This window comes from Perca fluviatilis, chromosome 11 (assembly GCF_010015445.1).
Source record: "Perca fluviatilis chromosome 11, GENO_Pfluv_1.0, whole genome shotgun sequence".
NCBI classification, from domain to species: Eukaryota; Metazoa; Chordata; class Actinopteri; order Perciformes; family Percidae; genus Perca; species Perca fluviatilis.
The window spans coordinates 18,701,280-18,727,268 of record NC_053122.1 but is presented as its reverse complement, the minus strand read 5'-3'; the positions used below and the strand labels follow the sequence as shown (position 1 = coordinate 18,727,268).

Genomic DNA, 25,989 nt, shown 5'->3' with positions numbered 1-25,989 from the left:
ATCTTGTCTAATCTCTACATTGTCCTGCACACCCAGAATTAGGCATTTTTAATAACTAATCTTCTTAAAGCGCTCCACAATTGGCATTTCATTCTGCAGAGAGTAGCTTATTATTTCTGTTCTTTTTACAGATTGAAAGTAATATTGTGCCGTGTTTGGACAGGCTAATCAAAGCCTCGCTTTGCCAGAGCTATCTCCTGTTTATGACTTTCTAAAGCAATTGTAATAAAGTTGATTATTTTCTGCCATTAAACGTTAATTGGCTGTGATCCTTGAGCCTGTACTTCATTTTACAAATTCCCATCAGATAGTACTTTGTGTGTACTACTGGTAAATGCACAATCAAGAGTTTTTGAGTGTTATTAAAACCATTGTCATGTACATAACTGTTGGACATGTCTATGCTGACAGCACAGTTCTTTGTTGTGCTGATTCTGTACAGCGAGCTGTTAAAAACCTGCAGTTTGCATTTTGTGCTCTTCAGAAGCCTCATATCAGTCTCCAACTTGATGCTGAATAATAATAAAAACCCATTATGCTGTTGCCCAAAACAAGAAATATTATTGACCTTCAGATCAAAATTCTCATTGGTACTGCTATTGAGGGAGTCTCTCATTATACAGTAAACACTTTTCAAATATATATATCTTACTGACAAACTGAGAATGAAAAATACTTTATGCTGCAATGCAGAAACTACAATAGGCTGGTCTTTTTTTAAGGATGTCTTTCTTTTTGACAGTGGTGATGTAATCTATAGGCGGATAGCTTACATTTTATTGCAAAAACTGTCCTGTCTCTTTCATTTTTTAGCGGTAAGTATTGGTTTCTGTTTATAAAGCTCTTCTCCTTAAGTTACCATGTCTTATTTTTTTATTGGCTGCAGTATTGGAGTTGATAACACTCTGGCTGATCCTTGAGGTTTCTCGGATTTACTTTTACGTTCTACACTTCATATTGCTGAAATAAAACAATTTTAAAATCTTATAACTGACCTTTATCTTATAACCGATCAATTATCAACTTGATAAAGGTTCAAAGTTCATTCTTGACCTGGGAGCGGTAGTTCATTAAAGATTGTCACTTTTCCTGGGTTTTCAATAAAGGCCACGACTGTTTTCATAATCTATTTTTGGTCAGTGGTTATGTCTTCAGATGTCTTTCTTTGTCCAACCACAACAACCCAAATATGTGTTTCTGGTTAAATAAAGTAGAGCTGAGCATCAAATATTCACATTTGAGAGGCTGGAACTAGTGTTTGGTATTTGTGTATGAAAAAACAATGAATCGATTGTCAAAATAGCTGTAGATTATTTTTCTATCAGTCGACCTATAAAATGAACTAATTGTTTCAACTCCACTTCTCACTTCTGAGCCCTTTAAGAACTTAAAAGAAAAAAAACCGTTAAGGTCTATTTTATAGCAGTTCTTAAACATCTACAATTCCAACTCAAATCTGCTGATGACGATCATGTTTTATGATTGAAAGCCCTAAATGAGCTTCTACGAGGACCTTGAAGTGAGATTGTTTTCTCAAGACATAAACAAAGTGAAACCTTTTTTTGACTCATTTATGTCAGTTTCTTATTAAAAGTAGCTTGAAATCAATTAATGTGTTTATGTGCACATTACTATCCTGGTTTTCAAAGCATTAAATGCAAGGTTAATAAAAGATATAGAAACATGTTCACAATGTTCACAATTTCTGTCTTCAATATCTTCTAATCTAATCTAGTTTATGTACAATGTTTTTTAGTAGAAAAGTGCTCAAAAAATGAAAAATATAATTATTAAACAGTGAAAGACAGACACAATTGCGGCTTCTTTTATACAAAATGCTATTTATTGATTTTTGACCACAAAAATACAAGTGTGGATGCATAACTACTGTACACGGGTGCAAATGAATGATGGAACAGGACTGCAGCTATAAACCCAAACACACAGAATGTACTGTATGTGACTATCATGCACGTTACACAAATAATTTAAGTCATTTTAGCAGACCATCATTCATCATATGCCATCTGCAGCATGTTTAAGGGCGACAGCATATGGAGCCTCTGCCCATCACATGTATAATTACGCTCTGAACAGGTGTTCTCCAACACACTGAAACCTGCAATCCCGCAGCAGTCGAAGACATGAGCACAATACAAGCTCATAATTTTAACATACCATATATGAAGGAATCCTTGGGATGTTAAGAATTTCACAACATCTGGAGCGGGTCACGACTTTTGAAGGATGTTTTAAAAAAGCCTGAAACTAGGACATCTATGAAAGGCAATTGTATGTCATTAGACAGTAAATGGTTGGTTTCCTTTCCACCCAAAAAAAAGTGGAGTGGTGTGAATATCATCCATCATTACTCTGAAGACGTGTTAGTCTCTGTTACTGGATGTCATCATCATCAAACAGATCCTCAAAATCTGTGAAAAACAAAAACACAATTATTAAACAAAAGTTACATAACTGCCGGACAAAAAACAGGGGCTGTGTTTCTGCAAGCCAGACATTTTCTTGTAAAGCAGTGTTATAGGTTGAGAGGGTTGGAGGGGTGCATGGTGATAAAAGTAAAAGGATCTGGGAATGCACTTGCTGAGGAGTCTGCTGAGCGGTCTTCATGTGGGTCTGACAGTTTGTGAGGTCAGAGGTCATCAGCAGAAGTGTATGAACCGGCATGGGAATATGTGCCACATCCTCTGTTTCTGCAGGTAGTCTTCATTTAACACTCAAGCTACTACTGTTGTCTTGGCATTGCCTTTTCAGATCTAGCTCTTTTCATATTCTGTGTGTGTATGTGTGTGTGTGTGTGTGTGTGTGTGTGTGTGTGTGTGTTTTCTAGAACTGCAATGACCAGTCGATCAACAGACAATTAATCGGCAACTATTTTGATAATTGATTCATCATTTTAGTCATTTTTCAAGCAAATATGTCACAAGTTGGCTAGTTACAGCTTCACAAGCATGATCATTTGATGCTTTTTTTTTTCAATTTTAGGAACATAATCAATCAACTAATCTAGAAAATAATCAGCAGATAAATCTTTGATGAAAATAATAAGTTGCAGCCCTGGTGTTTCCTAGGTAAAATACAAACTAGGAATACAACGGATTGTTTTCATTATCAATTAATCTACCCCTTTTTTCAATTAAATGATCTGTAAAATATCAGAAAATACTGAAATAACTTCTTCCTATTCCTTTTTGGACATGTTAAATTCATATTTTGTTTTGTTTCTGTTTTTTTTCTTTTAGTTTTTATTATTTTAATTTGTGTTTTTTTATGTGTTTGAAATAAAATTGAAGTCAGTCTACATACAGTACAGTACATTGTATGCAGCAGACTACACACAAGAATTTGCACAAGGTTTGTTATTCACAACTCCTACTTGTGTACAGACTGTTGTTTTAAAAGCTGTCATCAAACACTCAGAACATAGAAATCAGACAGAACATGAGAATAACGTTTTGGCTCTAACTAAAGCCTTCACACAAAAAACACACACAACACATTACCTACGTATTGCAGGTACGCTCAGGTGACAAAATTCCTTCTGCCATGTTGTAACTGCCGGTACAGTATTTTTCTTCTGAAAGTCTTATACACGATTAGCCAAAACATATGTGGGTGCCCAAAAGTGCATGGGGGCATTGTCATGTTGAAATAGGAAAAGGTCTTTCTCAAACATCTTGCTGTATGCAATATAGCATTTTGATGTCCCTCAATTGGAACTAAGAGATCACCAGAGCAAAAGGGTGTCCACATACCTTTGGCCAAATAATGTATCAGTTATTAAATGTCCAGCCTGAGATGTCTGACCCATACTGATTAAATGAACAGGACTAATGAAAATAGCAGCAGTAAAGAAATACAGTAAATCATATTACCCAATTAAAACTAGACACAATAAATCATGCAGACAATTTGACAGAATTAATGTGAGCCAGTAGTGTTTATACTGTATTTTACCTCAAGCACAAACTTAAAAAAAATTATTCCTGTGTTACTTGGAGTAACAGTTTAATTATACTGCAGTTTCCTGTTAGCCTAGGAAGTAAACGCTTTATAAAATCCCTTAAAAACACGAGGACTAAACCTAAACACACACTGAAGTTATTTTTCCACAGAACTGCTGTAGCCTAAATATTTCAGTGTGAAACAACACAAATTAGCACAAACTTTCACTTTTGTGACTGTGAATAAACCTAGCGAGTGTGATACTGATTGTTTAAATAAATTAACATTTAAAATCCCATCATACTGTAAATGCAGGCAAAGGGATTGGGATCTGCTTTCAATAGGCCTGGAGACAGTTAAGTGGTACACATCTCTATCAGAAGGGAATAAATCCTGCCACCCTAAATGAGCCTCATACAAAGCACATCCACAGAGCTCCTGCTGAGAAGTCTGCGTAGAATCTGTGTCGCATATGGTGAGAAGTCGTGGCTGTTTGATGTAGCTGCGCCTCAGGACAAGAGATCACACTACATTATAAAACACAGTTTGAAAAAAAGGGGGGCAGGGGTACAAGGCATGTTTTGGGGCCAGTAAAGCGATTTCCTGCTGTGGAACCAGCAGTGCTCTGACGCCCAGGGGTGAAAAAACATCATGTGCTAATAGATTCAGCCCAGACTGACTATTTCCTATTTGAAGATGACTGACTCCTCCTCAGTTCACTTCAGATTACCTGAGCAACCAAATTAATTTGCATTGATATATTTATTTGTAGACACCTCTTGGAAAATCAATACAAAAGCAAGAGATACAGCGACTGCATGTTGAGTCAAACCCCACATCAGATTCAAATTCTGAGAATTTCATCAAAAATCGACACAGCTTAACACACCTTAACTCATCCACCCACACCCACCCTAAGAAGTTATTTTCTGTCCCCTCTACAGTCTCCATAGGCTGTTGCTTTTTAAATTATGTATTGTAATGATGTATGAGTGTTTTCTTCAACATCCCCTGTTGCATGATTACGTAGCTGAGTGTAAGGGCAGTCGGATTCTTTCCTAAATTCTTTTTCACATCTTTCCTTGACCTCATTTAGTTAGTAAAAGGACATAGGTCTTTTTTTTTTTACTTTTCGACCGCAGCACCAGATTGACTGATCAGCATGTAGCGAGGCCCTATAGCATCCCCTGCTTTATTGTCAATTTTAAAATAAATGGGATCATAATTTACAAAATTAACATTACGGTGCATTTAAAAAAAACTGAAACTAGCAATTGAGACCATAAACTCATTATGAAAATCTTTACTGAGGTAATAAATCAAGTGAGAATTAGGGTCATTTTATCTTATACTTCTATACAATGACTTCTTTTTGCAACTAGTGGAGTTCCCCCTGCTGGAAATTAGACAGAACGCAGGTTTAAGACACCTCCACATTGGCTTCACTTTTCAGACCCGGAAGTTCTGTCCATTATTTTTAAAGTCTTATGGTTGAAACGCTGGACACGCACCCAGTCTGCAGCATTTCAGTGAAAAATGTATCTTTGGAGATTACCCCAAATGTTGCCTTATGTATAATTACCCATTATTTAGTATTATTGGTGTGATAGTATATTTTGGGCACAATTAATTTTATGAAATCATTTCAAATCTTAGATGAATTGTCACTGAATCTGAGCTAAATCTGACTCAAATTAGTTTTGAACTTCAGTGTAACAGATTTTTACACATTTGTCTATTTATTTTTATCTAATCGTAGACCATCGAATTGTCCGACAATGATAAAGTAAATACACAGCCCTAGCCCTATTAAAAAGGTGTATATTTTAAATAGATTACTGTAAGTAAGGCCAGTTGTATATACACAATGCCTGCAGACAACATGGACTAACTCAGTGCACAACAACAATAAATCAGTATTTTTTCAATACATTTATGGAGGGGTTAAAGTTGACAGTTGGTTTTGCTGTTGAAATCTCAGTTTGCCATTTTGCAAAGGTAAGGCAGGGCAAATTGTATGTCTACGAAGAAATAGTTTACCATTGAAGAAGTCGCAGTGAACTGCCTTTTCATTGGCAGCCAGGTCCATCAGCAGTCCTGTGCTTCCCCCAGCCTGCCAGAGAACAAACATGCTGCTCAGAGGCACAAATTCAACCCAAGAAAGACAGCCAGAAAAGAAACCTACCAACAGTAATCAGTGTCATTATAATTTTGTTGTGTGGTAAAACATAAATCTGCAAAGACAGTATATGTTGTACTTTATGTTAAGATCTACACACTAGATAATGATTAACCTTATTTCTGAATCACCATTGTTTAATTTAGCTGTTTTCATCCCAACCTGCAGACTGCTTGTCAATCAAAAAGGTAGCTTTTTGTCAAACTGTGTTTAGTTTATCATCCACATTATTTGGCTCCTCTTAAATACTTTGTCAATTTGTAAAATTAAGTAGATCAATGAGATACTAAAAAAATACTACAAAATCAGCTTTATTGGCCAAGTACGTGTACATACCAAAATTGACACCTTTGACTCCAAGTTGATCTCAATGTACTTACAAACAGAACAATTTGTATTAACAGTATTAGGCTATAATCAAAAAGGCAATAAAGGAGGCATACAGTTGGTTGTTACAGCCAACTAACGTGTTAACGTTAACGTGTTTATATAGCTACGTAGCTAGCTAACTAAGCTAATGAGTCAGTCAGCTAACACACCTCATCCAGATCAACGTACGGTCCCGCGCCCTCAGGAAACATCTCATCCACTGCTGGTTTCATGGCGACGGTCGAATTTGATTGATCCTTTAGTGGCATCGATGAACAAAACCACGAGGTCTTATCGCCAAAAATACATCAAATTATTAGCTAAAGAAGGTACACCATATATGTATAATAAAGCGAGCTACACAGCCAAGCTAGAGCGGTGCCGGGTGAAAATAAATCCGACGTAAAAAGCCGAGTGAAGACAAAGGTTCCGCAGCAAGTTTCCAGGTAAGCATTCTTTTAAAACAAAACTCTAATAATATTTACGTAGTCCAGAAGTCACCGAGGCAACAGCTTGTTTAATAAAAAGTATTTTAATGTTTTGCTTTCCAAGACGGATTAGAGTTGATAGAAAATGCTGTCAAAAGAAAACAGACTTGCTTACTGTGGGCCTACGTGTTGTGAATGTGTAGGCTATAGGCCACATGTTTATACTTTGCACCTTTAATACAAAGCTTGTTTCTTTCTAACCACCTCTATACAGGTTTCATACAACATTACAAAACTACAATATGTCTTGCAGTTTAGTACCACATACCGCCTACACCTCTTAAACTACTAGGGTAGCTACACCTGTAGGGGAAAAATGATTTACAGTTTTTCTTGATTGCTTTGACCTGCTTAAAGAAACTGGGATCCACTTGGTTTTCATCCTCACTGTCTCAGCAGAGCAGAAGACACCTATGCAAATGTGTTAACCCTTTCTCATTAGATTGACACATTTTCCCCACCCTTTTAAAGAACAGTTAACACGGATGTCATTCAAGCAGTCCAAACTCCATTATTTTAGCTATGGTAACCAAACAAAAAACATTTGTTCCTAACTATTAGAAACTACCTACATCTGTATGAAATCACTGAAGCACCTGTTTGACACTCATTCACACAAATCTTCAATTAGCAATCAGTCTGCAGGGTTAGGCCATGTGGCCCCATCGTCAAGACAGAAGAGACTAAGTATCGATAGTGGCTATTTCTTATACTCTACAGTAATAGATGTTTATACTTTACTGTAATAGATTTAATTTTGGTTTATATGTATTTTGTGTAATATTTACAGTATTTCAGTTTTTAACAAACAAATGGCATTGGCATGAAAGCTATGTACAGTAATAGGCTACAATGACAAGCAATGGTGCACTGATTCGCACTGAGTGCTGTATTTTGTATTTTGTTCACTGTGTAAATTGTAAAGTAATTGTTGGGGTTTTGGAATTTATAGAGTGTGGTCTAGACCTACTCTATCTGTAAAGTGTCTCGAGATAACTCTGTTATGATTTGATACTATAAATAAAATTGAATTGAATTGTAATGGTTGATTGGAAGAACTCATCCACTTTTGCTGTTGTTTTGCAAACAAAATGTGTCATTTTGACCATGAGTGCCACTGTTTCGGCCTGTGTGTTAACTGTTTTGAAAATGTGGAGTTTGAGTGTTTGACTGCTGCATCAAAGCAATCAAGAAAAACTGTAAGAGATAACACGATGTTACATTACTTATTACATGATTGATATATATATATATCAATCATGTGTGTGTGTGTGTATATATATATATATATATATATATATATATATATATATATATATATATATATATATATATATAACTAGGATATCAAGCTGTAAACATATTAGAAATGTCTAATACATTAAATAGTTGTCTACCCTAGTTAAAATATTTTTACAGGTGAGGTAAAAAACCTTTCAAAGGGATCTTTTCAAATCAGTTTTAGTTTTTGACTCTATACTGCATGTGTGCAGAAATCCTGAACTGCACTCTGGTCTGTATTTTAATATGTTTTCATTAGAAAGATGCTGCACAGAATCAAAGATCACATGAAGTAAGTTTCACTGACTTTTATTGACTAGTTGAATGCTTTTTATATATATATATGTATATATGTATATATATATATATATATATATATATATATATATATATATATATATATATATATATATATATATATATATATATATAAATAAATCATATGTTTCCAGTTTGTGTAAACATCAGATTTGATTCCAATACGATTATTCGATTTTATACTGCAAATCAAACTGCAAACATTGCTCATTATGACAAATTGAAAATATTAAATGGCTAAAACTGGGCAGAACATTATGCTCAGCATGTAATATTACAACCAGGGATGATGTGTTAAATAAAAAGGTGGGTATGAATATGACTTCACTTAGTGTATGCTTTAACTTACTATAATGCACAGTATAGGCATGCAGTTATTTTGTGCTGTAAATATTTTTAGAAAAAGGCAGGAAAGCTGTGTTTTCACTCATAAACAAACTGAGTTACTGAGTTGAGTCTACCCTCCACTACATCCCTCGTCATAATCATCTAAATATTAGTCAAAGATTTTTCTTAAATGGATGATAAATTATTTTCCCTCCTGTCAACAGCACCATCTTGTTCTGTGTTTCCATTGCTGTTCAGAGAGTTTTGTCACAGCCTTGCTGCTTGCTGGGAATCATCCTGCTCACATCAATGTTGTTCTTGGCGAAGGTATTCATGGCTTTCTCAACAGTGGTGTCAGGCAGGGTTCGCGTTCGGCCTAGGATCCAGGCGAAGTCGACGTGGAAGAGCCTCAGGATGTCCGTGCAGGAATACACCAGGGCAGAGTCCACGTAGTCAGTGGACAGGATCCAGTAAGGAGAGTAGGGCAGGACTGTGTTTGTAAGAAGCAGAGAACCAAATCAAAAGCAGATCACCTACAATGTTTTCTCCTGATCTGACACAAGGAGATAAAGGAAGATGTATGTTTATCTTAACAAGCACACTAACATTATCAGTTGACTCCCTAAACAACACACAACAGTGGCATTTCTTTTTATGGGGGGGGCTTTTCCCTTTTATTTAGAAAGTGGATAGACACAAAAGGGGGAAAGAGATGGAGGATGACACGCAGCAAAGAGCAGCAGATCGGATTTGAACCCTGTGCCGCTGCAGGACTCAGCCAACACGGCATTTATTTTTAAACATGTATGAAATATATATCTCACCGTAGGAATAACTTATTCCCAGTTTTGCCGGATTCTTCATATCCTCTATGACTCCAGTCCCTTCGATTTTCCTCAGCTCTCCTTTTCTGTTTTATTTCATACAGTCATGTTTCATGTTGGATTAGGGGAAATACACACACCATGCAAATATTACCTCTTGGTTCCATATTTGCACAAAGAAAATTGCTGATAGGACTCACAGTTTTTCAGAGCTGACCACTCGAATAGAGTTGTCTGTTGTCAAAGTGAAATTGGTTTCGATGCACCGGCCCTTCTCAAACTGGGCCGGCAGTTTGGCAATTTCAAACCATCTCCCCATGAACTGTGAGGGCAAAGACACACATACTGTAGTAAGTTCAAAGACAATTCAGAGCGCTGTGAGTGGAGAGTATGAATAAATCTACATGTTTAGTGGATTCAGTAAAATGTTACATTGTTAAAATACAGTTTGTAGTCTTTTTTTCCCCTTTGGAAATAGCACAAGAGAAAAAGGACAGCTGTTCATGTCATCCACACACCACCATGGGACACCGCTGGGCATCAGTCTGCCAATGTATGTATCATGTTCTGTACAAAGTAGCCTGTACCTGCTTAAGGTTGAAGGCCGGTTGAACAGCTGGGTCTGGACAAGGTCCCCAATGGGGCACCTGAGCCCTGATGAGCGGGAGGATGAAGGCAAAAACCACAACAAAAGGTAACTTCATGGTTGAGATAGGCCTTTGTTACCTGCAAGAGTTTATACACCAAAACATACAAATTAAAATAAATCTACAGTATATGTTGATAAGGCAACAAATATTAGAAATCTGACCAAAAAACAAGATATAATCAGAGTGTAAAGAAGGACAAGGATTTTACAACAATATAAGAAGTAATTATTTTATATGTGAAAGGTAACATTTTTCTACACAATTTCTTTAAACAGGCTAATGAATAGACACTTTTCTCACAAAAAAGTTCTCAAAGTGATAACTGAGTGAACTGTTTGTCATTTTATTATTTATATACATCACCAAATATATTTTCTCACCTCTGTGGCCTGTTGGATCAGATATATGTTCTCTCCCTCGGACAAATCCCAGGATTTGAATTGGAGACGTTGCTCTCTGCGAGATTTTGCAGCAGTGCGACGCTGTGTCATCAATGCCTGTCTTTGTGTAGAGCCAGCTTTATTTCAGACATGAAGTGAACTATTAGCAAAGTGGAGTCATGGGGGACACAGCAGTGGAAATGTTATTAAACAATCTCGATGTTCTCCTGATGGGCAGGAATGTGCATTTATTTAAGTGACTCTCAAGTCTTTACACACAGCTGCAAATAGACGCCATTTTTAATGTTGATAAAAAATAGATAACATTTATTTTCAAACCTATGAAAGAAAATGGACCAGTTAGTCCTGGTTAAACGAAGACCTAATAGACCGAATTCAATGATATTTTGTCATGTTCACGTCACAGTAGCTCACTAATTTAATAAAACAGGACGTTTTAGCCATGCTAGCGACATGGCTCTAGAGATGGTAATGTCGGTCTCTCCAGACAAAAATATCTCAAAAACAATAGAATTAATTGTAGTGAAATTTTGTTTCTTCTAGTGCCACCATGAGGTTCATATTTGTGGTTTGAAATGTATTCAATTTCAGACATTTATGATCCCCATAGGATGAATTGTTAAAGCATTGGTGACCCTCTGACTTTTTTCATCTGGTGCCAACTGGTTTAGATCTCTGGTTCAGAGTGAAATGTCTCGGCAGCTATTGGGTGGATGACCCATGTTAATGCAATTTGTTGCTCTGCACGCTACCTCGCGGTTTTACAGCAGATCATCTATAGGCAGCTTAAAAAGTAATTTTTCATCCTGGCAAGGTGCACAGATTCAACTAAAGGAGTAGATAAGTGAGTTTTCTTTCTGTGGTATTGACTTTACAGTAATACACATATTCATACACACAACGGGCTACACAGGACTTTTAATGCTCCTGTGGTTGGCCTTACTTTTCTTCTGATTTTCTTATCCCTTGTGTTGTCTTCCCGTCGACCATGCATTTGTTATGGTCTGTTTTACCTGTTTATAAAGCATAAAGTAAAAAAAAAAAAAAAAAAGATCACACAGTTCTGTATTAAATCTTCTTAGTCAACTTCATTCCAATTTACTACCACTAGTTTTACACTTATTTTTGGAATTCATGGTCAATAAATCTCATTTATATGAAATTATACCTAAGAGTTTAAAACCCCCAGAAATGATGAATTATTTTGACTAATAGTTAAGATCTGAGGAACATATGTTGATGGATAATCAATGGGCAATCAATGGGCAATTTGGTGTAAAGAAACCCATATTTTTTATATAGAAACTTTTGAAAATGGGTCAGATTTGACCCGAGGACAACATGAGGGTTGTGATTGATTAGGCTACATGCTCCTGTAGTTAAAGTAAGTAAGTTGGCACATGATCAGTAAGTGCTGAACGTGTGCCAACCTAATCAATTCATTCAAAAAGTTATGATCATCCATCCATCCATTGAAAATATGCTTCTGTATTCATGAAAAGTTGAAGAAACGGGGTCATGGTCCAAATGCAGCAAAACAATATATAAATGGAACAGTGTTTTATCAGAATCTTAGTCTTTAGCCCAGCATTTAAATATCTGAGATGTCCTGGTGCAGTAAACTGCATCTGTTTAACATTCAAAACAGATTAAACCAAGCACTGTCAATTAAAAGCAAATTCCATTAAATGCTGTCTGCTTTCAGAAAAAGTCCCATGGCTACAAACAAGGTTAAATTAAAGAAGAGAAAGATCAAAAAGCTCAATTTCCAGCTAATATACTTCAGAGGAATGACTGCACACGGATACATCAAAGCCTGGTTGAAGCAGAGGCGCCGGGCTTTTCCCTGGATGGAGGCAATGACCCTGACTGGTCAGTAGATGATCAAGGAAAGAACCAGCCACACTGGTATACTGGCTTATAGATGGAGAAAAAAATATCAAAAGGGTAAAGAATATTAAAGAAGCAGATAACACTGGAGAATACCAGCAAAGCATTCAGCCCAAACTTGTTTTGATCACATGCTAGCAATTTATAGTTTTTGTTTCCATATTCTATCACATGGAGTTTCCATTCAGTGGTCAAAAACAAGGCTTGTTTTTTAGTTTTTCATCAAGTTCTCATTTTCAGCCATGATTGCATCACTACTCATGTTGCACATTCTTTAACTTAAATAGCCAATAACTGCCATGGACCTTTTTAACAGCAGTCATTTTGATTTGTCATAATAGGAAAAGCGCAGGTGAACATTAATGTTTCATTAAAGGGGACCTATTATGCTAATTTTCATGCTTTAACGTTCACTTTTTTTTCATACTGCCCATTGCTGCTGCATCTGTATTCACCCTATGTGAGGTCCAGGTGTCCGCTGTCGTTTTTATACCACAAGTTTACATACACGTCGCTACTGATTGAATGAGAACGAGATAAAACTTATCTCAAAGTCTTTTGCATATCGTTTCACACCTATTCGGGAAAACATGTTGTTCAACCCGGAAACCTTAGCAAAACGGTGCTTACCATTTTGAGTTTGAACATGCCTCTTGTCTATCTGCAGGTGCACAGTACTGCATGACACGCCCTCGGAACGGTTTGCAGTTTGGTTACATTCAGACGCCAAAACTGCTTGGTTAGGTTTTGGGGCCGTGTAATAGACTTTTCTCCATCTGTACTCTCGGCGTCTCTGTACCGTCTGTCATTGCAGCTGGGGAAATGACTGTAAAGCAGCACTTTCCACTTTGTAAAATCACCAATAAAAGCTTCTAAACCAAAAACTACACAATCGGACATGTTCCATCAATCATCCCTGACATTAGCATGTAGCTACATGTAGCAGTGTACGTCAAGTAAACACTTGCAAAAACGTACCTGGAGCAGATAACCAAATATAGAATTCCTGCACAATGTACACAATGTAACATACAGAAGTGTACATACATGACTTACAATCAATACATCCGCCAATCAGTGTTTTTCAAACTTATTGCAGATCCAAAACACAGAGTAGAATTATTAAGTGTGTGTGTTTAGTGGGATAAACATGCTACAGGAATATCAATATACATGGGTTACATGACAGCTACAGTAAAAACACTTGCATGTCACCACACATGGGGTCATGTTGGGGCTCCTGGCACCTGTATACACAAACATACACACACACACACACATACACGAACTACAGGCTAAACATATAGAAGTGAAAATGCCGTAACACACACAGAGAACTTGAGAATATTTCCTGCTGCTGCTGAAGGACAACAGAGGTTGCAACACCATCTGTGACCTTTCACCTAAACTGAATAGAGAATCTAAGAGAAGTGTTACTGTATTTTGTTTACACTGAAAAATCAATAATTGAATTAACTATTACAGAAGTTACTAAAATCATTAAATCAATCTCCTTTAAAAAAGAATTAGTAAAAAATATGATTTAAATCAGATTGTATTTGTATCAGAAATACTTTTCAGTATAATACAGACCAAAACACCAAATCCACAAACACAGCATCACAAGTTCCGACCGTCTCAATAACAGCTAGATATTAAAAGCTTCCCCTAGGTTTCATTTGTTGGCATTTTTATTGCACTGTATCAATTTATGCTGGACAGGTGTTGCTGTTATTGTGTCCATTGTGCATTTTAGGCATTTTATTAGACAGTCAGTTATAGAGATGACAGGAAATGAGGGCTTAGAGAGACAGCATACAAAAAAGATCTCCAGGGATGTTAGTTTTTTATCTATGAAATAATTTTGAAGACTGACTTTAAAATAAATGTTGTTGCCATACGCTACAGACATTTTGTGATTAGTAAAAAGATCCATACTGTAGAAAACAACCAAAGGAATCTGCTTTCTACCTAAAGCCTAAAAGATGAAAATAAGACAGAAAAAACATTTCCTTTACCTTGCTCTGCTCACTAAAATTTTCAAAAATGTACAAAAAAAGAGGATGTTTTCAGACTCTGAGGCATTAAGTGCAGATTTGTTCTTCAATTGCATAGAAATCCAACTAATTGGGACCACCTCTTGTAATTAAATTTAAATACTGACAACAGTCACAATGACTTCCTGAAGTGGAGCATATTAAACAAGTTTGTTTTTTTCTAAAAGTGCCGATATAAGCATCTCATGCTCCATGGAACACATACTTAATATTTTAAAGCAAGATCTGTAAACATATTTGATCATTACACTTGATTTAATGTATTTAGCTAGACATTTATTACATTAATTAAATACACTTAATCTATGTAACCTGAAACAATCAAGAAGTTTTTCGTTGTGATAATAGATAGTAGTAAGTTATTCGTGTTATCGCCACAGAGACTGAGATGACTGTTTGGTTAAGCTGATACAGTCTGTGGTTATCCTTAACAAAGATAAGATTCCCATTGCCTTCATTTTCATGGTCAAACATGTCTGAGAAAGTGGCACATTTGAAGGTCAGAGGTCATTTCCCAGTTGAAAATACATTTTCTTGTCTATAGAAACTGTGAGTACAACAACACGATTCACAGAGGATCGATACGAGCGCTCAATGATCTATTTTGACTTTCCATTCATCCAAAACATAACTGTATGAGATTCATTTATCTGGATTTGAAAGATTGTATATGTTTTGTTTAATATCAAAGGAATGCAGGTAACTTGGAGAATAAAAATGATGCTTTTATATATTTTTAGCCACTCTAACCTCATGCCCTCAGGATGGTAATGTTGATGGTCATTTGGTCCACCACCCGGGTCCAGACTGAAATACAGTATACAAGTAGTATATTCAGATCCTAATACTTCACTGTAAAAATACTCTGTTACAGGTAAAAGTCTTGCATTGAAAATGTTATTTAAGTAAAAGTATGTAAGTATCATTAGGAAAATGTACTTAAAGTATTAAAAGTAAAAGTACTCAATGCAGAAAAATCCTCACATTTTAGAAACAATCACAACAGTTCTGTCAATAAGCTAAGTGTTTAATCGGCTAATCATTTCAGCTGGACTTGTAGGTTATTATATTGTTAGGTCGTTTAATTCATAATAAAACATCGTATTTTATAAACTACATGTGTTTTTTTGTGCAAAAATGTTAATTTGTAAAATAACTAGTTACTGAAGCTGTCAGATTAATGTAGTGGAGTAAAATGTACAATATTTCTCTCCGAAATGTAGTGGAGTAGAAGTAGAAAGTGGCATGAAAAGAAAAGACTAAAGTAAAGTTCAAGTACCTCAAATTTGTATTCAAGTAGAGTACTTGAGTAAATGTACTAAGCTAAATTCCACCACTGCTGAAATATCTCAAAACTTACTGAAAGGATTGCCATGGAATTTGGTACAAACATTTATGGTCCCCACAGGATGAATTCATCTGACTTTGGTCTTTACTTTTCCTCTAGCGCCATCATCAGGTCAGAATGTTATTTGGTTCAATACTTCATAGTTTAGGCTTTCTATTTAGGTTTATCATCAGCATGTTAGCATTGTCATTGTGAGCGTGTCTGCTAGCATGGTTGTAGACTTTAATAAAACCATACTAATTCTAAGCAGGTGTTTAGAATAGTCTGTTCACACTAAACATGTACTCAAAACAGACTAAATATGGTCCCAAAAATGCAATGCACAGTAAAAATGAAGGAGCGGCTCACAGCTCAAAAAAACTATTATTATTGTGGATGGTTGTGAATGAGCTCCAGAAAGATCTTGGAACAAAAAGTATTACATCTTAAGAAGGACATTTTGCCTTCTGTTTGTGAACTCTTAACTCCCAAAATCGCAGTTTGATGGACATCTTGACGTTGCGTGTGTATCATGGCTTCCTCTTAGTATAAAGGTTAAGTATGTTAATGTTTTCGCTAAACCAACTACTAAAACAGTATACTATGAGAATGAATATGTAGCATATACTGTATGGAACTAGTAAGTAGTACACAGTGTTACTGTTATGGTTTCGGTGTGTTGCCTTGTATTTTGTTTTATTTCTGTTTGTGTATTTCTGTATGTATCCTGTTTTGCATATTTCTGTTTTGTATATTTCTGTTCATTGTGTAGGTTTCTGTTTACCCTGTTTTGACTGTGTTCTGTGTATTGTGTATTTCTGTTTCCTGTTTTATTGTGATAGTCCGTTTTCTATCTTGTCATGTCTAGTTCTGCTTCCTGTGTTTTCCCGCCTGTGTGATTGTCTAATGTGCTCCACCTGTTTCCCAGCCCTGGTGTCACCTGTCCTGTGTTTGCTCATTACCCAGTTTATTTAGCTTCTGTGACTACGTTTACAAGCTGTCAATTTTCGGGTTATGGTCGGGTTAAGGTCACTATTCGGGTTTCTGAAAAATTCGGAATAACCCGTTTACATGCGTGAGCAGAGAGAGTTACTCCTGTATACATGGAATTTGTAATCAATTGGCAATATCCCGACGTAAACGGTGACGCACGGTTAGCGTCTGGACTTGGCCTACAGACAACCTTAAGACACAATAACTTTTCGGTCACCTTCTTATAAATCTCACTATCTCGGTACTTTCTGCCGTCAACAAAAGACATTATATTCATGGTTTTCACCACACTAATAAAGAAATTGGTTTCCTCCTCGCTCCAAAAGTGTGGTGCTGTGCTGTGTCTCGCCATGTTTACCTCTACTTCTTGTTTACTTCCGGTATACTGCGCGCAGGTTTTCTGCATTGACATATATAACTATATTATTATAGTATATAATTATTATTATAACTATGTTTTCTGGCGCATACAAGAAGTTCCTCTACTCAAAAGACCAAGATTCCTTGCGAATAGAACATGCGCAGAACACAAATCAATGTTCCTTTTGATGGGGATATGCCGATACGCGTTTACATGACCAAAATTTCGGGTTAGAAAAGGGGTTATGGAGGAAATATTTATTCATAATTCAAATTGAAAGTCCAAAGAGAAATTGAAAGTCCAAAGAGAAAACAAAGCGAGATCAAATTAAAAATATATATATATTTTTTTAATTTTCCATTTGGCTTTGGCTTTTGAATTTAATATTTGGCTTTTGAATTTCAATTTAACAATGGCTTTTAATTTTCATTTAATATTTGGCTTTTGAATTTCAATTTACCATTGGCTTTTAATTTTCATTTAATATTTGGCTTTTGAATTTCAATTTAACATTGGATTTTCATTTTCATTTAATATTTGGCTTTTGAATTTCAATTTAACATTGGATTTTCATTTGGATTTAATATTTGGCTTTTGAATGTCCATTTAACATTGCCTTTTCGTTTGGACTTGACACATGTCAATGTAAATGAGGAGGCGTGGCCCAAAGGCTGGTGGGAGGGTCTGAAACGAAAGGGGTGCAGAGGCACCTTATGAGTAGCAGGGGGAGCTGACCGCTGAGGAGCATCTGTCTGCAGCTTCAGGCTTGCTTGGCCTCTTGTTTCACATGATAGAAAATGATGATGTAGGCTAAACACAAACAACATTTCATGCAACAATATGCATTTCATGTCCTCGAGATCTGACCACACACAAACACACGTAAGCAGAGCTACCCACACCCATGTTTCTACTGTTGCTTAATTAAATATAACATCAAAAGAGAGAAGTTGTCTGAGTCGTGTTTTAAACAGACACACCTGGGCCAAATTTGGGAACCAGAATCAGCTTTAAATACAGTCCTAATCTAGTCCTCACTAACACAGGCCCAATTATAGTAACTACATGAAAACTTCACTGTTGTTGCATGAAATGTCGTTTGTGTTTAGCCTACATCATAATTTTCTATCATGTGAAACAAGAGGCCACGCCAGCCTGAAGCTGCAGACAGATGCTCCTCAGCGGTCAGCTCCCCCTGCTGCTCATAAGAAATTCAAAAGCCAAATATTAAATGAAAATTAAAAGCCAATGTTAAATTGAAATTCAAAAGCCAAATATTAAATTCAAAAGCCAAAGCCAAATGGAAAATTTAAAAAATATAATAATATTTTTAATTTGATCTCGCTTTGTTTTCTCTTTGGACTTTCAATTTGAATTATGAATAAATATTTCCTCCATAGACACCTTGTGTTTCCCTCTGCCCTTTTGGATACCTTAGTTTGTTGGATCTCTGCCTTTTTGTTGTGAATAAATCATCGTGTTCATCCTTCTCTTGCCTGCCTGCCTCTCCCTGCATTTGGGTCCTTTATCCCCTGCTGCCTCTCCCTGCATTTGGGTCCTTTATCCCCTGCTCCACACAACAGTTACTCTTCTTATATATTACAACTGGAAATACAACAAATCTGCTGCTTGAATTATAAAATAAAAAAATGCCCCAGTTAAAAAACCCTAGAGGAGGTAAACATATTTTCTGCTGTGAAACCTCTGTATGAAAACAGACTTATGACTTAGGTCACATATCACAAAACTGAGGATGTAGGTAATGTATTGAAAGTAATAGGCCAATTAACCCATTAAAATACAACTAAATATATTGTTTATCACAATATACAGTTCTGAGCATCCTTTTCAATGCCTCTATTGTTGCTAATAATGATATCTGAATGTTGAATGTTTTTAATGAGCATTCTGTGTCCTGCAGCTCTTTGTCTGATTCTGTTTTCTCCATCTTGGCTGGTAATACTCTAAACCACAACAGACTGCTTCAGCTTCAACCCATTTCCACTGCAAAGTAGTTTCCAAGGCCCTTACAGCTCACTGTGAAAAGCAGGGCAGGGATTAAAAGTGAATCCAGAGGCAGAGAGAACGGCTGTGGGAGCATCAAGAAAACCAGATGTGCCCAATTAATCTTTCTGTACACCTGTGTTTGCTTTAGTAAACACAGAGAACCCAAGGTCTATTAAAATGGGATGATGCAGTAAATGTTCATGTGGGACGGCATTAATGTTTTGAGATCAAAAGACTGAAGCTGGTAAAAGTGAAGTTGGTTTACGTGCAGTTTAGTGTCCCAAATTCCACTATGGCCACGCCAAGAGCCGCCCTACGAGGCAGCTCGATTGGTTGGGGTCAGGCATTTGACCTTGAGTGGTTAAGGTTAGGATAGCCGATTGGTCAGGGGATAGGACCTGTACAAATGGGGTTACGTTATGGGGAATTTCGGACACTAAACTGCACGTATACCAGTAAAGTTTATATGTTTGTTTGTTGTAGTTAAAGGGGTGATAGAATGATTATATAGCGTATTTCACACTGTTCATTATGGTCTCCTAATGGTGTATGTAACATTGGTTGGGCTGAAAATGGCCTGGTTGATATTTTATTGGCCCTTATGCATCCCTGTGTTTTGGCCCTATTTGTAACAAGAGCTTTTCTTCCAAATATGGTATGTTCATGAATATTTAGATGAGCTGCGTGCTGATTGGTTGAGCGAATCGCCATACACACACATTAGAGACACGCGCTGATTGGTTGAGCGAATCCCCAATACACACACATTAGAGACGCGACAGAATCTCATATTCCAGACACTGCAATGTTTCGTTACCAAATTCACTTCTGAAACTTTTTTATGCGAGAAATCAACTATATAAAGCTTTAATATGGGCCATTTTACGAAAATTGATGGCTAATTGCAAATTTGGTAAGACGTGTCGGACTTTAGGAGCTCCACACAGTCTGACGAGAAAGCGGCAGCCTGCTGGGATCCATACCCAGCGCAAAGTCACCCTTTGTGGATTATTGCAGTACGGGGCTCCGCGGCCAGCTGCCGGCATAACTATAATATATTTACAGTTTGAATTTCATCACGGCACTGATATCACAGCTACCCCAAGGTCTTACAAAGCTAACGTTGTGTCCGATTTGAATTTAAGGTATTTTTATAAACTCAGGATCTTGTTACGAGGAGCAGCTAGCTAACTAGCTATATGTCCCATTCAATACAATGGGGAAATATCGCAGCTAGCTAGCTACACTTTCGGCATAACTATATTATATTTACAGTTTGAATTTCGTCATGGCACTGATATCACAGCTACCCCAAGGTCTTACAAAGCTAACGTTGTGTCCGATTTTAATTTAAGGTATTTTTATGAACTCAGGGTCTTGTTACGAGGAGCAGCTAGCTAACTAGCTATATGTCCCATTAAATACAATGGGGGAATATATGCAGCTAGCTAGCTACACTTTCGGCATAACTAACTAGTATATTTACAGTTTGAATTTTGTCACGGCATGTATATTACAGGTTCCCCAAGGTCTTACAAAGCTTAGCTAACACTTGAATTGAATGCATTTTTGTGAATGTCAGAGTTGATGGACTCCAGCTCACCGCGGCTCTATCAATGAGACTCGCGGACAAGAGGCGTTTATTTCCCCGATTGTTTGTTTAAATAACTTAACATATCCATTATAAGATTAATTGGAACCTGCGGGCTGCCGTAAGAGATTGCAGGCGTAACAAGCTCGCTGACCGCGCTCTCAGTCACTCACCAGCCGGCCGGTAGCAGGAAGAGGGGACGGAGAACAGCAAGCTGCAGGCCCTGGAGCTCTGTCAGGGCAGCGACGTTTGGTAGATCAGTCACCCAGAAATGGGTGAGTTTGCGCGGGTATTGAGCACCGGGCCACCAGCCGAGCTCAATCGAGCTCACAGCAGGCCAGGGTCTGTGACGGAGGACAGGCAGGGCGGCGATGTAGCAACCCAGGCAGCACCGGCCGCTGAACTCCGACACACAGTCAGACAAAATTTGCAATTAGCCATCAATTTTCGTAAAACGGCCCATATTTGAGCTTTACATGGTTGATTTCTCGCATAAAAAAGTTTCAGAAGTGAATTTTGTAATGGAATAGCAGAGATCTGCATGACCTAGATTCAGAAGACTACCTGATCTCAGGTCAGTTATGTAGCCTATGTAAATTTTGGGGCGTGACTGTTTTCTTAATACACCCATGGGCGTGACAAAGGTACAGGTCTTGGGAGGTTGACGTCAACTTCCAGCTTTGTTGAGATTCGCCCGTTTTCAGCGGCAGTTTCAAAATATGAGATTTTCATAGTAAAGGGGTGTCAATGGGATTTTGAGCTTCTATGTATGTCCTATTTACCCACTGAACTGTCGTTATTCAACTATGACAAGGTAAAATCAGTTTTGCATTCTATCACCCCTTTAATAATAACCAGAATGTCTTATTTCAATGTCTTGGTAAAAGGCAAACTCCGCTGCTAAAAGACATCAACCCTGGTTCTAGCTAGTGCTTTTAAGGTGGGCAATACGTTCATTAACTTTCTTGGTGAGACTTACACTGTATGATTGATACCACCTTATGATAGTGGTATCAATCGACTAACTCTGCAAGAAATAAGTGAATAAACACATTTCCCAACATTACTTTCTTTAAATATTTAAATGGAGATTAAAAGTTAAGGTGATCATGCAACTAGTTCTCACATGCATGGCATACAAATTATCTTTAGGGTCACAATTTTGAGGGAGAAATGTAAAATATTTATGCTATGCAAATAAGCAGATGCTAATTTTAAACTCAACCAAATCTATGAAGGGGAAATGTGGGCTCTTAAGTCCACAACCTGAAAAATAAAATGATTTAGTTAACAGAATATCAGCTTAGCTGCTTTGATTCTGGTTTACTGGAACACTCAGATACTCAGATTTTGATATTTTGTATCTTGTTTGTAATTTTCACATTATCTTGCTGGTTTTTGTGCCAAGGGTCCTCTTAAAAAAAGATGATACAAAAAAAGGTGGTGATGAATGGACAGAGAGAAACAAATACAATTTTCTTCTATAAAGATCAAAAGGTGTCAGGTCTGTTTGAACAGGTGCCAACTCTCACACTCACTCCACCCCTTCAAAACTTTTGCATGTAAACACAAGAGGAGGGGCTGAAGAATGTGATTAATAAGCTACAAGTCTTTAGATCTATAAAAGACCCTCTAACCTGAAGGTCCTGCACACTACATTACATACTGTACAGGTGAGCAGACTGCAGCTATGACTCTTCCTCTTTACGTCTCCTGCTCTTTCCTTGGTTAAACCCTCAGAGATTATCTGTCAAGAGCAACCTCCTGTGTTGCTGATTGTTTCAATAATGGTGCAGTGTGTTTTGTTCTCTGCAGGTTGTGGTGATAAGATGAAGGCCATGCAGGTGATTTCCTTGACTCTGCTGTCTGTCCTTGCAGCCAGCGCTCAAGTGTTGAAGTCCGGAAAATGTCCTAAACCTGCTGTTCAAGCCGACTTTGATGCTTCCAGGGTGAATACTAAACGTGTCCTTTCTGTGCTACTAATTAATGCTATGTAGCATGAAAAGCTTGCCTGTTTTGCAACAATTAAAGTACATTAAATTAAGTACTCAGTTTGCTTACTGTGAAATCCTGTGTTTCCTCTGCAGTACCTTGGTAAGTGGTATGAGATCAAGAAGCTGCCAGCATTCTTCCAGAAAGGGGAGTGCAGCACTGCCACCTACAGTCTGAAGAGTCCTGGAGTCGTTGGGGTCCTCAACAGTGAGCTGCTGTAAGTACATGCTGCCTAAATGTCAAAATTTTAGATTTTAAGGTTTGAATCATATTCTTTAAAACTGCTGAAACTCATATTTGTTAAACTAAAATTACTCACTCATTGTCCTTATCGCAGTCCATGAAATAATTTTCAGAGCAAATGAGAAGTCTTTTTATCCTCAATTTGTATGTAATTCTACAAAAAAAACTGTTTCTATTGCCTTTATAAAACCACATATACACAAATTTTACCTGTTATACATCAGGTGAATTGAATGTCCTTGGCCAAACAGAATCACAAACTGATCTGTTACACCGTCTCAAATTCATGAAAGGAAAGCATTTAGTGAAAAAGGGAGGACATACGATACATTGGAGCTTTAGAAATTACAAAGTGAAAGGAAATGTATAAATTAATTTTAATTCATGTTTTGCTTTTCATTAGTGATGATGGTACCATTAATTCTATCATCGGCTCTGCCAAGGCCAAGAACCCCGCTGAGCCTGCCAAGCTGGAGGTCTCTTTCTTTGAAGGTAAAGAAGTCTAAATTATTACAAGTTCACTCAGTCATTCTTAATAGGTTTTATGTACTCAATATTCCGTCCGCTTTGACTAATACCCGTCTCTCCTGCAGGATCTCCCCCTGGTCCCTACTGGGTGCTGTCCACCGACTACGAGGGTCACTCTCTGGTCTACGGCTGCACCGACTTCGGCCTGTTCCGCACAGAGTTTTCCTGGATCCTGAGTAGAGAGCCCACCCTGTCTGAGGAGACCGTAGAGGAGCTGCACGGCATCCTGTCCTCCGTCGGAGTCAATGTGGACAAGATGGTCCACACCATCCAGGATGAGACTTACTGCAGCGCCATGAACCAGTAAACGGAGACACTCCTGTTTCAGCCTGTAAGGCAGGGTGACTTAGATTCATGACATGACACACTATATGCTGTCTTCATGCAAAGTCAATGCAATAAACCTGTAAAACAAATTCATGTTGTGGTTTGTTTTGTCTTTGGACTTAAAGGGCTTGTTCTGAACTACACATTGACAATATACATTCAATACATTCAATATACTGTACAGTCATAACAGCAGCAGATGGCACAAAATAGCGAGCCCCCTGGTAGCAAGGATGACGAGCCGGTGAAACCACAGCAGAGGAGTGACGATGGTGATAGTGAACTATGGCTCAGGCTGTATATTTCTTAAACTGGAGATTAGTAACTAAGCCTGACTAGAACATGACAATAATTCTATTTTTTGGTCCAAACCCGACCCGAGCCCAACGGTTAATGTAAACTGAAGCACTGAATATGGGTTACGCTGTCTCACTTCAGCTGTATGAGACTGCATGTTTCATGCCAGAATGTGTTCTAGGTTTTTAATCCATTTCCAAATAGCTCTGAATTGAGCAGCCAAATTATTATTATTTTTTTTTTATTGATTTATTTGACAGGGACCATGCATATTTATGAACATAGTTGTATAAAAACACCATGTAAATATGCCAGAATTAGTTAAAGTAACTACTTTCCATCTGCAGTCCCTAATATAGCCGGAAGTCAGGTAGATTTAGCCCTCCTTGTTCAGTGGGGCAACATTTCCTCTTACAGTAATATCTTTATTGTATGCACCAAACACCAAGACAAGTTCCTTGTAATTGAAAATGTACTTGGTGATACGCCTGTGATTCTGATTCTGACAGGGGTTTGAGCTGGACTCAAAGCCTCATATTCATATTTACACCTGAGGCTATTTTAAGAAAGTTGTGTAAGAATTGGCACCTGTTCACATTTTCTATTTGAAGAGGCCTCTGGCGGAAAAGATCAATGTTGTTTCCAGGATTAATATCGTATGGGCCCGAATATAAGCCTGCAAATATGTCTGAAAAAGTTGGTGTTTCAAGAGGCCTCTGCTCTGGCAGAGAAGATCTACATGACAGGTTGTGTAAAAGTTAGATAGCTGTTCTGCTATCGATGACTACAGTAGATTGTTCAAGTAGATTTTGGATAATAATGTTGGTCGGTCCACTTCTTTAGTGCGGATTAAAATATCTCAATTTTGTACGGACATTCATGTTGCCCAGAAGATGAACCTTAATGACTTTGGTGAACCTATGAACTTTCCTCTAGTGCCACTGTGAGGCTGACATGTTTGGTTTTGAGTGAAAAATCTCAACAACTGTAGATGGATTATCATACAAAAAAGCAGAGATGGTCTAATGTCATACAGGTAAAGCCATACCTTTGGTCATGCTCAGTACCCTGTATTTTTGACAAGGTTAAAAATGGCTGACTTTAGCTAATGTTAGCTATTAAATGCTGGACTGTTAATTTTCTAGATAATACTAGCTAGCAATTAACCCATTCAGTTCAGTTACTGTAATATTTTTATTGTATGCACAAAACACCAAGGCATAGTCTTTGTCAGTAAAAACTTACTTGTTAAAAAGCCTTATTGAGATTCTGATAGCGGTTTAAGCTTGACTCTAGGAACTTTGCTGTTCCACAGGAATCAAAAAATCTTGCTATCCAAATTTTTAAAGAAGGCTTTTGGGATTGGTGTTGGAAGAGCTTAAAACAGATTTTAAAAGATTTGGGTAGGATATTCTTTTTCATAGTTTATTCGTCTAATTAGGGATATAGGTAGATACTTCCACCTTTCTAGATCTACATCCACTATTTTTAAGCAGAGGGAAAGAAAACTTAATGTTATTGGTTGGGTATACCAAAGAGTCATTTTAGTAAGACAAAAATAGCAGCAAGGTAACGA

The 25,989-nt window shown here is 37.3% G+C and overlaps 3 protein-coding genes across 5 annotated transcripts; 1 reads left to right on the top strand and 2 right to left on the bottom strand.

Moving 5' to 3' along the window:
• Positions 1-1,821: 1,821 nt before the first annotated feature.
• LOC120568911 (COP9 signalosome complex subunit 9) lies at positions 1,822-6,902 on the bottom strand. The gene is made up of 3 exons (XM_039816658.1): positions 6,682-6,902; positions 6,004-6,076; positions 1,822-2,432 (listed from the first exon to the last, which is right to left on the bottom strand). The coding sequence occupies exons 1-3, from the start codon at positions 6,778-6,780 to the stop codon at positions 2,395-2,397; spliced, it is 210 nt and encodes a 69-aa protein (XP_039672592.1). The 5' UTR covers positions 6,781-6,902; the 3' UTR covers positions 1,822-2,394.
• On the top strand, positions 6,854-24,205 carry LOC120568909 (apolipoprotein D-like). Of its 3 annotated transcripts, none has more exons than XM_039816654.1 (5): positions 6,854-6,957; positions 22,842-22,975; positions 23,114-23,235; positions 23,665-23,753; positions 23,855-24,205. In XM_039816654.1, exons 2-5 carry the CDS (start codon positions 22,856-22,858, stop codon positions 24,094-24,096), a joined length of 573 nt encoding a protein of 190 aa, XP_039672588.1. In that variant the 5' UTR covers positions 6,854-6,957; positions 22,842-22,855; the 3' UTR covers positions 24,097-24,205. The 3 variants fall into 3 exon arrangements, with proteins under 3 accessions (XP_039672588.1, XP_039672590.1, XP_039672587.1); XM_039816656.1 differs by having other exon boundaries at positions 6,908-6,957; positions 22,823-22,975; XM_039816653.1 differs by lacking the exon at positions 6,854-6,957 and adding an exon at positions 21,220-21,301.
• apoda.1 (apolipoprotein Da, duplicate 1) lies at positions 8,758-10,911 on the bottom strand. Its single transcript, XM_039816657.1, has 5 exons — positions 10,780-10,911; positions 10,337-10,475; positions 9,950-10,071; positions 9,750-9,835; positions 8,758-9,415 (listed from the first exon to the last, which is right to left on the bottom strand). Exons 2-5 carry the CDS (start codon positions 10,451-10,453, stop codon positions 9,180-9,182), a joined length of 561 nt encoding a protein of 186 aa, XP_039672591.1. The 5' UTR covers positions 10,454-10,475; positions 10,780-10,911; the 3' UTR covers positions 8,758-9,179.
• Positions 24,206-25,989: the final 1,784 nt, after the last annotated feature.